Source organism: Saccopteryx leptura, chromosome 2, assembly GCF_036850995.1.
Source record: "Saccopteryx leptura isolate mSacLep1 chromosome 2, mSacLep1_pri_phased_curated, whole genome shotgun sequence".
Lineage (NCBI taxonomy): Eukaryota > Metazoa > Chordata > Mammalia > Chiroptera > Emballonuridae > Saccopteryx > Saccopteryx leptura.
Window position 1 is genome coordinate 59,523,118 of NC_089504.1, and position 15,331 is coordinate 59,538,448.

A 15,331-nucleotide genomic window follows, 5' to 3' on the forward strand; every position below is an offset into this window, starting at 1 on the left:
CTCTCTCAAATCAATAAATACAAAAAATTAAAGAAAGATATGGGGAAAACTAAAGGAAAATTTGAGATGATTGATATAATGTCTGTCATAGAAGTCAAGAAAGGAATTTTATGACGGTAAAAAAACAAAATCAAGTAACACCATGATGCAAAGAAAGAGGAAGTCATAAGGTGTATGCTTTGGACAGAGGGGCAATGAGAGAGAAGCTCAACTATAGGGAACTGAGAGGTAGTGAGAATGCAGAAGCAACGAACTTAGCTATTTTTGAAAGTTGCCAAGAATCTGTGAATGTATCTCAGAGCAGCTGAGGCAGATTTAATGGCGGGCACACTGGGTGTGCAACCTGGGCCCTGACTTCTAAAGGGCCCCGCAAAACCCCAACTTTTTCTAATGACACCATGTTTGGTTTCATATGTGCAATTTTAACACTAATAGTACATAATATTTTTTATTTATTTAAAAATATGGTTAATGTGTATTTTTATTTTCATTGTCTCTCTCTTTTTTTTAAGGGGCCCAATATTTTCTTCTGCGCCCAGGGCCTCAACTGACCTTAATCCACCTGTGCAGAGAAGATAAAGTTTTAAAAAAGCATTTGATTAAATTAGTGGATCACACATTCATAGTGAATTGTCAAAAGGCTATTAAGAAAATTTGGAGTCATTTCTAACCATCAGAGAATTGAAGACATGGAGAATAATAATTCTGGCCTAAACTTTATAGTTGGGTACCAAATACTAAGTAGAATGCAGCATGAGCTGACATAAAATAGGAGATTTTATAATCCACCCACCCATGCACACTAAGTGTATATATATATATATATACATACAGTGTGTTCGTAAAGTCATGATGCATTTCACATTTTTATCGTCTTTTGTTGCTTTCCTGTAACCGGTCAAAGTGCACCATGACTTTATGGACACACTGTATATTCCTTGATTGCAAATTCTCAAATTTTGAAATGCTCTCATTTTTTGTGTGTGTGGAAATTGGTATAATTTCATCCTGTATGAAAGTATGTATCAGAAATTCAGGTCCTGGCTGGTTGGCTCAGCAGTAGAGCATCTACCAGGTATGCAGAAGTCCAGGGTTCGGTTCCCAGTCAGGGCACACAGGAGAAGTGACCATCTGCTTCTTCACCCCTCCCACTTCTCACTCTCCCTCTCTCTCCTGCAACCGTGGCTCGGATGGAGCAAACTGGCCCCGGGCACTGAGGTTGGCACCAGGGCCTCACCTCAGACACTAGAATAGCTCAGTTGCCAAGCAGCAGAGCAGTGGCCCCACATGGGCAGAACCTTGTCTAATAGAGGATTTGGTGGGTGGATCCCAGTCGGGACGTGTGCAGGAGTCTGTCTCTCTGCCTTCCCACTTATCAGTTTAAAATAAAATAAATAATAAAATTCAGAGAAGCCTATTTATTTATCTATTTATTTATTTTAAGTGAGAGGAGGAGAGATAGTGAGACAGACTCCCACATGCACCCCAACCAGGATCCACCTGGCAACCCCGTTTGAGGCTGATGCTCAAATCAACCGTTTCCCTATGCACCTGAAGCTGATGCTCAACCATTCGAGCCACTGGTTGTGAGAAAGAAGAGAGAGAGAAGGGGAAGAGGGAGGGGGAGAGAAGGTGATGGTCCCTTCTCATGTGTGCTCTGACCAGGAATCAAACCTGAGATGTCCATATGCCAGTCCAATGCTCTATCCACTGAGCCAACCAGCCAGAGCAGAGAAGCCCATTTAAAGACCAACTTACTACACAGTAAACACTTTGGTTTAAAATTTTTCCTATAAGTCATCTGTTTGTTCCCAGTTTGAAGAAGTACTCACAGAATTGTTCTCTCAGTGATTTTCTAGCTAAATGTTTGCTTATGGGGGGGCAGAGTTTTCTACTTCAAAATATGCCTTTTGGAATATTGATTATTTTAAGCTGGTTATTTTAAGAAAGAAAAGACTCAGGGAAAAACTTTTGACCTTTCCCCAACTGCTTAAAAGAATTCAGATGGAGGACTTGCTCCAAAAAGGGAGATATTATCAAAGTAACAACAGTTTAATATGAACTAGTGTGACAGACAGGGAGGAACCTAGCAAGTCCTGGACCAAAGTCCTCTCTGTGTCCCACTGTTAAAGATGGCCCAGCAAACATTTGTTTACCAAACATTTGCTTTTCTGGCTCCATGTAAATTGCCTTTCTGCCCTTTGAATCCTCTTCTTAGCTCAAGACGGAATATGGTATATAAGTCTCAACTGCCCGATCAGCCCCATATTTTTGTGGAAACCTTATATATACCAACATACTGAATTTGACTATATATTTTTCTCCTGTCAATCTGTCTCACATTAAATTTGATTATTAATCCATCCAGAAGGACTTAAAAGGTGAGAAGGAAAATTATTTTTCCTCCCCTACATTTATAAATCTCAGTGCAATAAAAATAGTACTTAGGAGAATTTAGAAAGTCAAACACTGACCATCTCAAAGAGCTTTCTTGTCTTTGGATATCTTTTCATGTAATGTTAGACTAAACTTTGTCTTAAATGCTTAAAGGCATTGATATTTGGGAGCAAATGTTACCTAACCAGCTCTGCAGTGTTGCTAAACTACCCGAGGCAGCCAAAACCACAGAAAGAAAGGCAGTGGAAACAGACCGAATTCAGTACTCAGGCATTTTAGCATTAGGTTGTAAATTGCAAACCAATACTGTCCAAAAGCAATAAAAGGTGATCCTCATAGGTGAGCTGCATATGTAATTAAAATGTTCTCTAATGCAAGTTACTTAAAGAGGGAAAAACAAATAGGTGAAATTAATCTTTTTAATTTATTCATTTTAGAGAGGGGGAAGAGAGAGAGGGAGACAGAAAGAAAGAGAGACAGAGACAGAGAGAGAGAGAAGGGGGGGAGGAGCAGGAACCATCAACTCCTATATGTGCCCTGACCAGGAACCCAGGGGTTTCCAACAGGTGACCTCAGCGTTCCAGGTCTACGCTTTATCCACTGTGCCACCACAGGTCAGGCAAGGTGAAATTACTTTTAATAATATACTTTATTTATCAAATATATGACAAATGTCATTTTAACATGTAACCCACATAAAAAATATCATTAACAAGATATTTTGCATTAATTTTTCAATACTGTCTTCAAATTTCGGTGTATATTTTTACCCATTCAACAACTCTTAATTCAGACTAAACTAACCACCACTTTGGTCAATAGCCACACGTGGCTAGTGGCTACCATACTGAACAGTGGTACAGCTTTGAACCAAAAATGTCTTGCTTTAGTGTTTTATTTAAGGGCAAGCTGACAAACAGCGGCATTATTTAGCGACTGCTCTAGCATAGCAAACTTGAGCGCAAACCAGTAACTTGAAATAAGCACGGATCTTTCCATTGGAACTTTCTGATTTTTCTTGAGTTTGGGGCTGGACATTTAAGCAGACTTCTCCGCCTGAAACTGAAATAAACAGCTCTGAAGCCTGTTTTTGAATCTGCACCCTGTTGTTGAATCACAGGAAAGCTTCAGGCAGTGTTTCCCTAGGAAAAAAGCATTTAACTCAGGTTGTGTGTAATTTATAGTGTTTATTCCTTCGATGGATCATTACATTTATTTAAGGCGCCCCAGGAAGCCTGGTGGACATACCATTTGCAAAAGTTGATTTGTATTCTGTAGTGTCTACAGACTCGGTGTTGTTTCTTGTTTGTTTTTAATCTGCCTTCTCTCGGGCATGGAGTGACCCCTTAGTAATGCCTGGCGTAAAGAATTCCCGGGTTGGTTTCCCGACTTCGCCCAGTCTGCAGGGCGGGCGGAAGGCGCGGGTTCCCCCCTCTTGCCCACATGCCCTGGCAGCCTCGGCGCTTCGGCAGATGGTGTTTCCGGCCTCGCTCAGTGGTCGCCGGGTCATCCGCCCGCGCTCCTCTCTGCCTGAGGTCAGGGCCGCGGGAAGAGCGTGCCGTCGGTCGCAGCATCCGGAGGGCAGTCCCGCGGCGCTTCCACACCCTCCTCGCCCGCCGCTCCCTTAAGCCAGGCTGGGCGCGGGTGGCGGGGCTGCCGCCGCCGCCGCCGCTCGGAGGCTAGGCCCTCCCCCGCGGTCGTTTCAGCGCCGAAGGTGGAAACGCGGAAGTTTCCAGCGACGGCTGACAGATGAGGCTCGCGTCTCGCTCGGCATGCGCTGCAGCGGCTCTGCGGCGCCCCGCCGTCCGCACCCTGCGACCCTAGAGGCCGACCGGCCGCGGGCGCGCCATGGCCACGCTACCGAGCTCGGAGCGGCGCGCGTTCGTGCTCAAGATCAACAGGTAAAGCACGCTGCAGTGCGGAGTACTGGCCGCCACACGGCCCCAGCCGGCTGAACGCGGCGCGGGGCCGCTCCCGGGGCCCCGCTCGCAGAGTCCCTGGGAGTCCGCGAGGGGCGCGCCTGAGACCCGGGAGCGCCAGTCCCCAGTCCGCTGCGCTGGGCACCTGAGCGCGCAGTGGTCCGCGCGTCGGGCTTAGCCAGCTCCTCTCCGAGAAGGCCAGCTCTTCCGCTGGTCCTCAGCCACCAGTGTTCCTTTTCAGAGCAACCTCCAGGGACGTCACCCTAACCCCCGCTTACCCGCGCCGCCTTTGGGGTTCTGACAGGTGGCCGGGCCCGGGGACAGTGAAGGGCGCAGGGTTAGCTGTGCTGGGCACATCACGGAGTTTCTCATATACTGCACCTTCCTTTCAGACTGTTCTAAGAAGGTGCAAGAAGAGAAATGGTTGAAATGAGAGTATTGCTCTAAGGCAGGCTTCAAGACTTCAGTTCTGAGGACGGCTCTTTACCCTCTTGCTTTATTTTTCCATAAAAAAGTTTGGCTTCTGCTGTAATAGCTATTTTTATTCCCTGGTCCAAAGGAGCATGAAGTGGAAAAACTGATTTTTTAAAATTCTTCATTTAAATAAACAAAAGGAATGGCCTGTGGCTAACATTTTTACATTTATGGCACTCCAGCAGAGAATTAAGGACATGGCTCCAACTCACCATCCAATTCGTAATCAAAATTGTACCCACTAAATATAAGCACATTTACTGCTCAAAGTCCTCATCAGAGGTGCTTTTAACTGCAGTTTTTCCACCACTGAAAACTGCTGACAAGTATTTGGAGACATTTTTGCCTTGCCCTGAAAAATCTACACTCTTTGGTTAAAAAATAATATGAAACTTGTCCCGAAGGATCAACTTCTGCTCTAGTCTTCTAGCTGAGCCTTGAAAGGCAGTTTCACAGGAAGTTTATTTCTGGGCTGCTAGTGCGTGAAGAGGTTTGAAAGAAGGAATTAGAAGCCCAGAATAAGGAGGTAGTATGGACTTCCAGAAGATTTATTGAGATTTATAGGCAACTTTATTTCTACCTGCTGTGTAGCTGTGAGTAAACCATTTCTTTTCGTTGTTTTTTCATCTTTAAAATGAGTTTAAATATATATTAATGTGTACTGTATATTAATGCTGGATGCCAAAAGGTACTAGTCAAAAGGCATAAAGTACATCAGAGATCTCCTGATGGGGATTTTATTTTCTGCATTAGATTTAAGGGCTGTTGCACACCAGGAGGGTCAATTTATTTGGGGGTTGTGAGGGCCAAACTGAAGTTACTAATGGACGTTCCACTTGCCATGGCTGCTCCTCCTCCATACTTGCAAATCTGGGGTCAGGAAGTATGACTCAGACAGAGACTGGAGTTGGATGGGCAGCAGGACCTGAACTAACCCTGTAGGCAGTCTTGAAAGCAGCAGTAAGATTGGTGTGGCCTAGCTAGAACCAGATATGCTTGTAGATGGGCTCTCTGTTACAAACTAACTATGCGACAATGGGCATGTTATTTAACCTCTCTAAACCGGTTTCTTTATATTTCAAATGGGGATATTCATAATACCTATCTCTTATTACTGTTGGGAAGATTAAGTGAAGTAATATATACAGTGCTTGTAGTGCTTGGCTCAAAATAAATGTTAGCTATCCTCATCTATCCCCATCAGCATTACTATCAACTTCATCATTGTCATCATTATCTCTATTATCAGCTCTTTGAGATCCTAAGGAATAAAGGTAGGAGGAAAAGCTGAAGTTGGCAGACTTACCATGTAGAGCAGGGGTAGTCAACCTTTTTATACCTACCGCCCACTTTTGTATCTCTGTTAGTAGTAAAATTTTCTAACTGCCCACCGGTTCCATAGTAATGGTAATTTATAAAGTAGGGAAGTAACTTTACTTTATAAAATTTATAAAGCAGAGTTACAGCAAGTTAAAGCATATAATAATAATTACTTACCAAGTACTTTATGTCGGATTTTCGCTAAGTTTGGCAGAATAAATCTTTATAAAACAACTTACTATAGTTAAATCTATCTTTTTATTTATACTTTGGTTGCTCCGCTACCACCCACCATGAAAGCTGGAACGCCCACTAGTGGGCAGTAGGGACCAGGTTGACTACCACTAATGTAGAGACTGGTTTGGGCTGGGTATGATGATGCCAATGGTTGGGTGGAGCTGCCAGCCGCTGGTTGGAGCTGCCTTGGGGTGAATGTTCTCCCTCATATGTCTTCTATCCCTCTGCTGAGAATATCAAACACACCCAGGGGAACAGAATGTGTGATGCGATCTGATCAAGAAGAGCCTCACTCAAGTTAAATAAAATATAAAAGTTTCCTTTTTCCTCAGGCAAGAATAAAGATTGAACACTCCTATTTTGGGAGTTCTTTTTCTCTTTTGAAACATTTTATGTATAGGGTGGAAGAGCTATGCTAAGGAGGTTGTTACAAATTATTGTTTAAAGAAATGGATTAATAAGGATATACCTAGTATTAATATAATATTAAAATTCACCATTTATTGATCCCTGACTATGTTTCAGACATAGTATGTTCTTAGTGGATTATGTTATTAAATCCTTACAAAAATTCTATGAAAGTCACATGAAGCCTCATAAAGAATTGGAAAATGAAGCTTTAAGATGCAGTTGTGTAAAGTTACGCAGTTTGTTCAAGGCCACACAAACAGAAGTGGCAGAGTGAGGATTGCAAACTGCTCCAGAAACTGCTCTTAATTGGCCATGAGCTATTTTGAGCCAATCTTAAGAATTTCTTTTTTTTAAAAAAAGAATCTCTTATAAAAGCAAGAGGGAAATAATTTTGAAAAAATCATTTCAGTAGCAGCATTGGCAAATTGTTCTTATATTCTGACCAGTGTTTAATATCTAAACAGACTAACAATGTGATGTTTTGCAATTTTGAAGCTGGAAAAGAAAATGTTTTCCCTGCATGCCTATCTGCTAGTTTTTAAAACAGATCAACTTAGAGAAGTAAGATGGTATTGAAATATGGTCATTAATACATTCAACATGGATCATGTTTTTTCCACCTTTCTACTCAGAATGATATAAACCATCCTCTAAAATTGTTTGTGGGGTAAAATTAATGTGCTTCCTATTAAGGAAATATTAAAATCTGATGTATTAAAATTTTTATTTGTAAAGAGCCTACTTCTGCCCACACCAACCTTAAGAAGGAGCAAGCAAACAACTTCACGGTAGGAAAAGAATGTCCCCATGGTTCTCAGATTCTGTGGCTTCTTGCAAGCAGAATTGCTCAGTGTAGGGGCAGAGCCAAAAAAAAGGAGGAACCTGGGAATGCCCACCAGTGTGCATTCCCCCACCATTACCCTGGCTCTCTCATGCTCTTATGAAGCTTAAATTTCCATGTGTTGGAAATCATTACATAAGATCTTTTTATTTCCTGTCTTGCTTTGAGCACCAACTGTAATTATATGACTTACCACTATTGCCATTTCTCTAGAACCCACAGCTCATAGAGATATAAGAGAAAAGATCCACCACTGACTTCTGAGCTGGAAGAACAAAATTTCTTATGAGTATGATATACTTGTCCTTCTTTCAGTTTAATTGTCTCTGACTTCCTTTGCCCAAAGGAAGACTAGATCTGAATTAGGCCATTCATAATGTTTGCATTTGGGATATTAGGTACTGCTGCATTAAATGTCATGATACAATTTTTGTATGAACACCAAGTCTTAACAACTACCTTTTTTTTCTTACTGGCACTTAGTGCTTTCATAGATTATTTTAAAATATTACTAATATCCTGAAAATGTATTAAACAAAAAATCTCTGTTTCTTTAAAACACGGAATAGATGTAGAACTTGATCAAATATTAAAATAAAATAAGGAACTTGGGTAAAGAGAACAAAAGTGTAAAATGCAGAAGAAACATTAATGATATTCTGGACGTTCAGGATTGAAAGGAGTACATAATGCCTTCCACTTACCCAGTGGTTACTGTATGGCAAGTACTGGTCTATGTCTTAACACGTTCTAACTTATTTACCACTTATAAAGTAGGAAAAACACTATCTCCACTTTTCAGGTGGAGAAACAGCTCAAAAAAGTTGTCCAAAGTCACAAATAGCTAATTAGAGGCAGAGCTGGGATTCAAATACAGGCGGCCTTGCTCCAGAATCCTCTCCTTTATCTACTATACCATGCTGCCACCTCAGCTTTATTTTAAAATGAAAATAAAATAATTGATATTTATTGACCATTTACTCTGTGCCAAGAACTTTATATATCTTCATTTTATCATTGTAGAAAAAGAACAAAGTAGTTAAGTATAACAATCACTGTTAGTGAGTGGCTTTTGGAATATAAAAACAAGGAGCCAAGAAGACAGATTGCAGTAAAAACCACCCCAATAATTCTGGGCATAAGGACCAGAACAAGTTGAAAGTATAGAGATCTTCCTGAGAAGCATTTGCTAATTGTGTCTGCAAAGATGATACAAGCATAACAATATATATGTACTCATGGGTACAAATGTATGTCTGCAGTATGACAGTGCTGCTCTTTAGTGGTAATGGCAAATGCGGAATTGGTGCTTTCAGGAATTGCTTCATTTGTCTGATGTGTTCTAGACCAAAGACCAATAGTAGAGGCTTCAGGCAAGTCAACTCAGAATTTTTGTCTTTCGCATTCAGAATCATTTTCTTTCAGATTCTTGGGACAGACACTTGAATTTCAGGCATCATGTGCAATTGAAAAAACCCACTAGGGTAAAATTTTGAGCTCTGATGGTTCACAAGTATATGTGAAGCTAATGTTCACTTCTACATGGAAAAGGAAATATAATTATATCATGTAGTTACCTAGAGAGAAAGGTAATGCTCAAGAAACTAGGTTTAAAACACCTCACCTTTCCATCCTGTTTCACAGGGACCTTGAGAAGAGAGGCATGTGAAAATACTCAGACTTCTTGATGGAGAGGGCTAAGACACAGAAGCACTTAATCCTTTGTAGTGGCAAACAACCAGTGTTTGCAGTGGCAAACATTCATACTTGGTCAATAATAAGTGTTAAAGCAACAGGAATGTGCTGTCTCTATTCCCACAAGTGTTCAGCCTAATCTTATTACCAATCAGCAGACGTTAAGGTTCTCTAGGCTCTAGGAAAACACAATGGGATTTATACAGTGTGGTCTCTGTGCTTCTGGAGTTGTACGTTAGTGGTACAGTATTCTGTATTGACAATTTAGAGGCACGCAGAATAAAAACCAGTTGAAATCTCTGAAAGTTTATAAGAAGGAATCTGTATGCAGGGGATTGGCGAAATCAGAACAAATTAGTGTCTAGCACAGGGTATAAGACCATTACGTTGTGTCCCGCTGTGTTCAGATCAAATACAGGGTCAGAAAAGCAGGAGTGGGAGTGGCAGAACCAGATCTTCCCCTGGGCTTTATTCTTTCCATTCATGTTCGTCCGTAGAAAGTACAGTAAGCAGAGAAGCAGAGGCGGATTAAGGTCTGTTGAGGCCCCGGGTGTAGAAGAAAATATTGGGCCCCTTAAAAAAAGAGAGAGACAAGGAAAATAAAAATACACATTAACCATATTTTTATTTTATTTATTTTATTTTATTTTTTTTCAAAATGCTTGGATATTTTTTATTTTATTTTATTTATTCATTTTTAGAGAGGAGAGAGAGACAGAGAGAGAGAAGGGGGGAGGAGCTAAGCATCAACTCCCATATGTGCCTTGACCAGGCAAGCACAGGGTTTCAAACCGGCAACCTCAGCATTTCCAGGTCGAAGCTTTATCCACTGTGCCACCACACGTTAACCATATTTTTAAATAAATAAAAATATTATGTACTATTAGTGTTAAAATTGCACATATGAAACCAAACTTGGTGTCATTAGAAAAAAAGTGTAAAGTTGGGGATTTGTGGGGCCTTTAGAAGTCGGGCCCCAGGGCGTGCACCTTGTGTATCCGCTGTTAAATCTGCCTCTGACAGTAAGTAAATATTTCTACCACCATAAATTACAGCTGTTAACATTTGGAAGTATATTCTTCCATTTTACAAAAATGGGATTACATTGTATATAATACCCTATCAGGGGTCCCCAAACTTTTTACACAGGGGTCCAGTTCACTGTCCCTCAGACCGTTGGAGGGCCGCCACATACAGTGCTCCTCTCACTGACCACCAATGAAAGAGGTGCTCCTTCCGGAAGTGCTGCAGGGGGCCGGATAAATGGCCTCAGGCGGCTGCATGCGGCCCACGGGCCGTAGTTTGGGGATGCCTGTCCTAGGTGTTATTTTTTAATTTTAAAATATGAACAATTCTCCATGTCAGTTAATATAGATCTACATTATTATTTACATAGGCTGTGTAAAATTACCTTGATTGAATATACAATGATTATTGAATTAATTCTCTATTAATGGGCCTTAACATAGTTTCTAATTTTCATAATAATGTACAGTGTTTGACCGGACACTCTTATACATCCATCTCTATGTGTTAGTGCAAATACTTTCTTAAAATTTTCTAAGAGTGGAATTGCTTGATCAAAGGAAAGAAGCATTTTTCAAGCTTCTGATGTACACGGCCAAATTGCCTCCCAGAAAAGTTATACCTATTTACACTTCCACCAGTAGCTTTAAGTTTGATTATTTCATTACATTCACACCCTGCTGGGTTTTGTTGGTCTTTTAAACCTTTATTCAAGATTTTGACCCCTTCGCTTAAATATGTCTGACCTCTTCCTGTTTAATGTCTCTCCCCGGTCCCTGTATGACCTCTGAAGTCATTCTTTGTGGATTAAAATAGTCATGATTTCTGTTTCTTTCTTTTTTTTTTTTTTGAGTGAGAGGTGGGAGGCAGGGAGGCAGAGACTCCCACATGTGCCCAGACTGGGATCCACCCAGAAGCCCCCTACAAGGCGATGATCTGTCCATCTGAGACCGCTGCTCTGTTGCTCAGAAACTGAGCTATTTCAGTGCCTGAGGCAAGACCATGGAGCCATCCTCAGCGTCCAGGGCCAAATTGCTAAAACTATTTGAGCCATGGCTGCAGGAGGGGAGGGGAGAGAGAGAGAAAGAGAGGGGAGGAGGGGGAGAGGTGGAGAAGCAAATGGCATTTCTCCTGTGTGCCCTGACCAGGGATCGATCCCAGGACTCCCACACAGCGGGCCAACACTCTACCATTGAACCAACTGACCAGGGTCATGATTTCTTTTTTTTTTCTTTGCCTTATATATAACTAAAGATGGCACTCACCTCTATCTCTCACTTTCTGTCTCTGTTCATTGAATAGGTGGATTAATGATAACAATAGATTGTTCTAGCAACTAAGTTCTTTCTTGATTATGTTTTAGACTCTAGTTGTCACACTTTCACTTGCTTTTTACTGTAACAATATAATCCTGTTTATCCTTCTTTGTGTAATCCCTAGCCCTTTAAATGAAATGGCAAACAAAACGTCAAAATCCATGTCTATTACAAAATAAGATTCCAGATGACATAACTCACTGTTTGTGTTTTCTCTTTATTCAGAATATAGAGAGATGGACATATTTCACACTTTTTTGGGTTTCTCTTCCTCTGTGATTGGCTTTGGGCTTAATGTAGTATTAGTATCACTGCTCAGAAACCTCAAAAGGCTTCATGAAGTTCTCCTATCATTCCCTTCATACAACAGATAAAATTCATCATTGTTCCCTTTGAAAGGCCAAACATAAAAATAGCAAACAGGTTACCTAACAATATTTAAGCTAACTTGGACTAGATTAAGAAATGTAGAACTGTAAAATAATTGTTCCTTCTGCTTTCTCCTATCTCTTGACTTTCTGGCATATAGATGGGGTAGTAGGCTTGTAAATCCTAAGCTGGTTAGTTTAATAGTTTGTCCATTCATTCATTGACTTACTTCAGCTATTGCGGTGACTATGTCTTAAGTACTGTGGCAGGCCCTGGAAACACAAAGACAGAATAAGAGATAAACCCAAAATCATGGATTGAAAAAGGAGGGAGTCTTCTTTCTCTCCTAGCCCTCTGTACTGGGTACTGTGCCTTCAAAGTGCTCATCTTGGCCAGGGATGGGGTGGGGGGGAGCTTACCACTTATTCTAAAGAGTGTAACATTATCCAAAACCAACAATTTTGGAAATCCTTTAAGAACTGCTCTCAGAGACTGGAGTACAATTATTTAAAAAAATAAGCTCGATGGTATGAAATCTTTTTTCTTTTAGGGAGCATTTTCTTTTTTTCTTGGAAAGTGTCAAAAATATAGAAAATATAGATAATGGTGTGGCAAGTAACTGAGGGCCCACTGAACAGAATTAACAAATGTTAACATTTGCTCACTTTGGCTTTATATATTTTTTAAATTAAAAAGGAAAACATTATAGGTGTAAAAAAAAATTCAACTGAGTTAATTTGAAGATCTCATTGGCTTTATTAAGTGGTTCATGAGTTGAGCAGCATCCCAGCTAGCAACAGAAGGGCCCCCTGAAGGGCTGGACAAATGGAAGGTTTTTATAGGTAAAAAGAGAGTGGGACTAAGAAGTTAAAGGAGAGAGCGAGAAAGAAGTTATAGGAGTGTATGATTTCAGGCAAGGACATCTTTCCGTAGGGCAAGGCAGAGAGTCTTATCGGGTAGAATACGTCACTAGTACTGTTCAGATTTCACACTGATTTTTAAAAAAATTCTCCTGGAAGAGGTTGAAACTGCAGTTAGGTTAGTCATTAACTTTTGGTTTGATGATGTGGATTAGCCAACGTGACTCCATTTTGGCTGTATTTTTTTTTTTAACACATACATTTGAAGTTACCCTTTGTTCTGCTCATCACTCCTATTCTGTCTTCTCACTTTCATAGGCCAGCATTATCTCCAAGTTGTACTTTTTAGTTACTTTTTTTTAATACTTTTTTTTAATTTATTCATTTTAGAGAGGAGAGGGGGAGAGAGAGAGAGAGAGAGAGAGAAGAGACAGAGAGAGAGAAGGGGGGGAGGAGCTGGAAGCATCAACTCCCATATGTGCCTTGACCAGGCAAGCCCAGGGTTTCGAACCGGCGACCTCAGCATTTCCAGGTCGACGCTTTATCCACTGCGCCACCACAGGTCAGGCCAAGTTGTACTTTTTATTGTGTGTGTGTGTGCATGCATGTGCACGTGTGTATGTATGTGCTGGGTAGTTTACATATCTGTAAACAGTATATTATATGGTTTCTGGAATGAGCCATAGTCATTACTATTCAAGCAAGCCAGTTAAATTAGGTAATTGCAGTTCGAGTTCAAGATAAGATGGGACTGTAAAATAATGAAGCTGTGTTTTAGATGCCTCTTTCAGTAGCTCCGAAAGCAGTTGCAAAGAGGAGTTCCAAAAGTGATTTTAGGAATGCAGCTCTGTCAGAATAAATTGTATGGCACTTCTTGGGTGGAATGATAAAGAACAGCAGTTATTTAGATGTGTACATTCTGGTGATGTTTTTCAATCACTTTTTACAGTACAGTCACATTACTCATTTCCTGGAATGGCCAGGAAAAAAATTAAAAACCTTATTTTCTCCATCAGATGAATGTACCCATAATTTTCATTTGACTTGAGATAAGCATTTGAGTTGATAACATATTATTTTTAAATAATATGGTTTTAATTTTATTTATGATAAATAAAAGAATAAAGATTTTGTCTTATTATCTAGACATTTGATTAAGGAAAGTATGTTGGTTAGCAAAAGAAGGTGTGGTATTTGCTCAAAAGTCTTTATGTGGTTATTTTGGCCTTGGTATGACCGAACGAGCAGGCTTGACTTATTCAGAGAGATATAGTCTCTCCTTGTACCGTATCTCAAATCACACAAACTGGGAAGAATGCCCAAGGGGAGAAATGCTTTTCTCCAAGTGGCTACTTCCCCTTGCTGCTGCACAGGGCAATATTGAGCACTCAGCAAACATGTTATTCGGTGCAACTATCAGAGTTCTTTGTACTTATTTCACTGCTGTGGACTGAGAGCACTCAGGAGAAGCTGGGCTCTCGTCAAGGTCACCTCCTTGAGGTTCAGGTTCATTAGGGAGGCAAACTAGAGTTCCCTAAGGGGTGTTAGTCATCATGCAGTAATTTACGCTGGAATGACAATCCACTTTCCCTGATGCTAGTAGAAAAACTCGGTTTCAAAGTCCACTAAAAAGAAACTTGGTTCTACTCTTTAACATTAATGTTGTTTCAAGGCAATAGTGACCATCTGTTCTCTGTGCATACAAGATTTCAAATCATGTTGATAATTTGGCTCATTTGCTTCACCTCTTAGTATTTTATTCTTTCATTCCGAATCACTGCCTATTCTCATAGTGTCCCTTTAGAAGGGGTAGCCAACTCACCTGTTGTATTTTGTTTCCTGTCCCATATTCATTCAATTCAACAATAGTTATTTTAATTGCCTATGACTTCCTCTAGGCTCTAGGAGGGCAAACAAACAAACAAAACCAAAACCAAACCAGTATATGCCCTCAGAGTTCAGCTGCAGTGAGCAGGTTAACATAAATGCAAAAGATAGCAAGTACGGGAGGTAGTGTTTGTGTGGCAGAGTAAGGGTTAAGGACAGGAATGTTCACAAAATTCAGGGGGAAAGGAGTTGCAGCATCCCCAGAGGGTGAGGAGGTGAGACTTTTCAGCCAGGTCCTGAAAGACAAGGAGGTGAGTGGCAGAAATGGATCTGATGGGAAGAATAATTGGCAGTATGCAGAATGGATTGGAGGAGGTTGCCTGGGTTCAGTCATTTCGGTGTTAGGTGATGAGGTCTGGGATTGGGCTGGGGTAAGGAAGATAGAAAGAAAGGGGACTGCATTTATAGGTACTTCAGAGGGAATCAGCCAGACTGGAAAAGCAACTAAATATTTATTCATTTGCTTGTTTCATGAATGTTGATTATAGCCTATTATGTGCCTGGCAGTGTTCTAAGTGCAGAGGATAGAGCTGTAAGACAGACAAGATTATTGTTCTAAAAGAAGTAATTTTCTAATGG

At 40.7% G+C, this 15,331-nt stretch overlaps 1 protein-coding gene across 2 annotated transcripts in view; it reads left to right on the forward strand.

The window, feature by feature from the left end:
* Positions 1 to 3,584: 3,584 nt before the first annotated feature.
* Positions 3,585 to 15,331, forward strand: part of DOCK8 (dedicator of cytokinesis 8) — a 246,704-nt gene continuing 234,957 nt past the window's right edge. Inside the window, exon 1 of one of the 2 annotated variants that reach the window (XM_066368042.1) lies at positions 3,585 to 4,298. In XM_066368042.1, the coding sequence (XP_066224139.1) occupies positions 4,246 to 4,298 (53 nt within the window). In that variant the 5' untranslated portion in view covers positions 3,585 to 4,245. Of the gene's footprint in view, positions 4,299 to 5,229; positions 5,384 to 15,331 lie in introns of those variants that run through there. The other variant, XM_066368043.1, reaches the window with a different exon arrangement.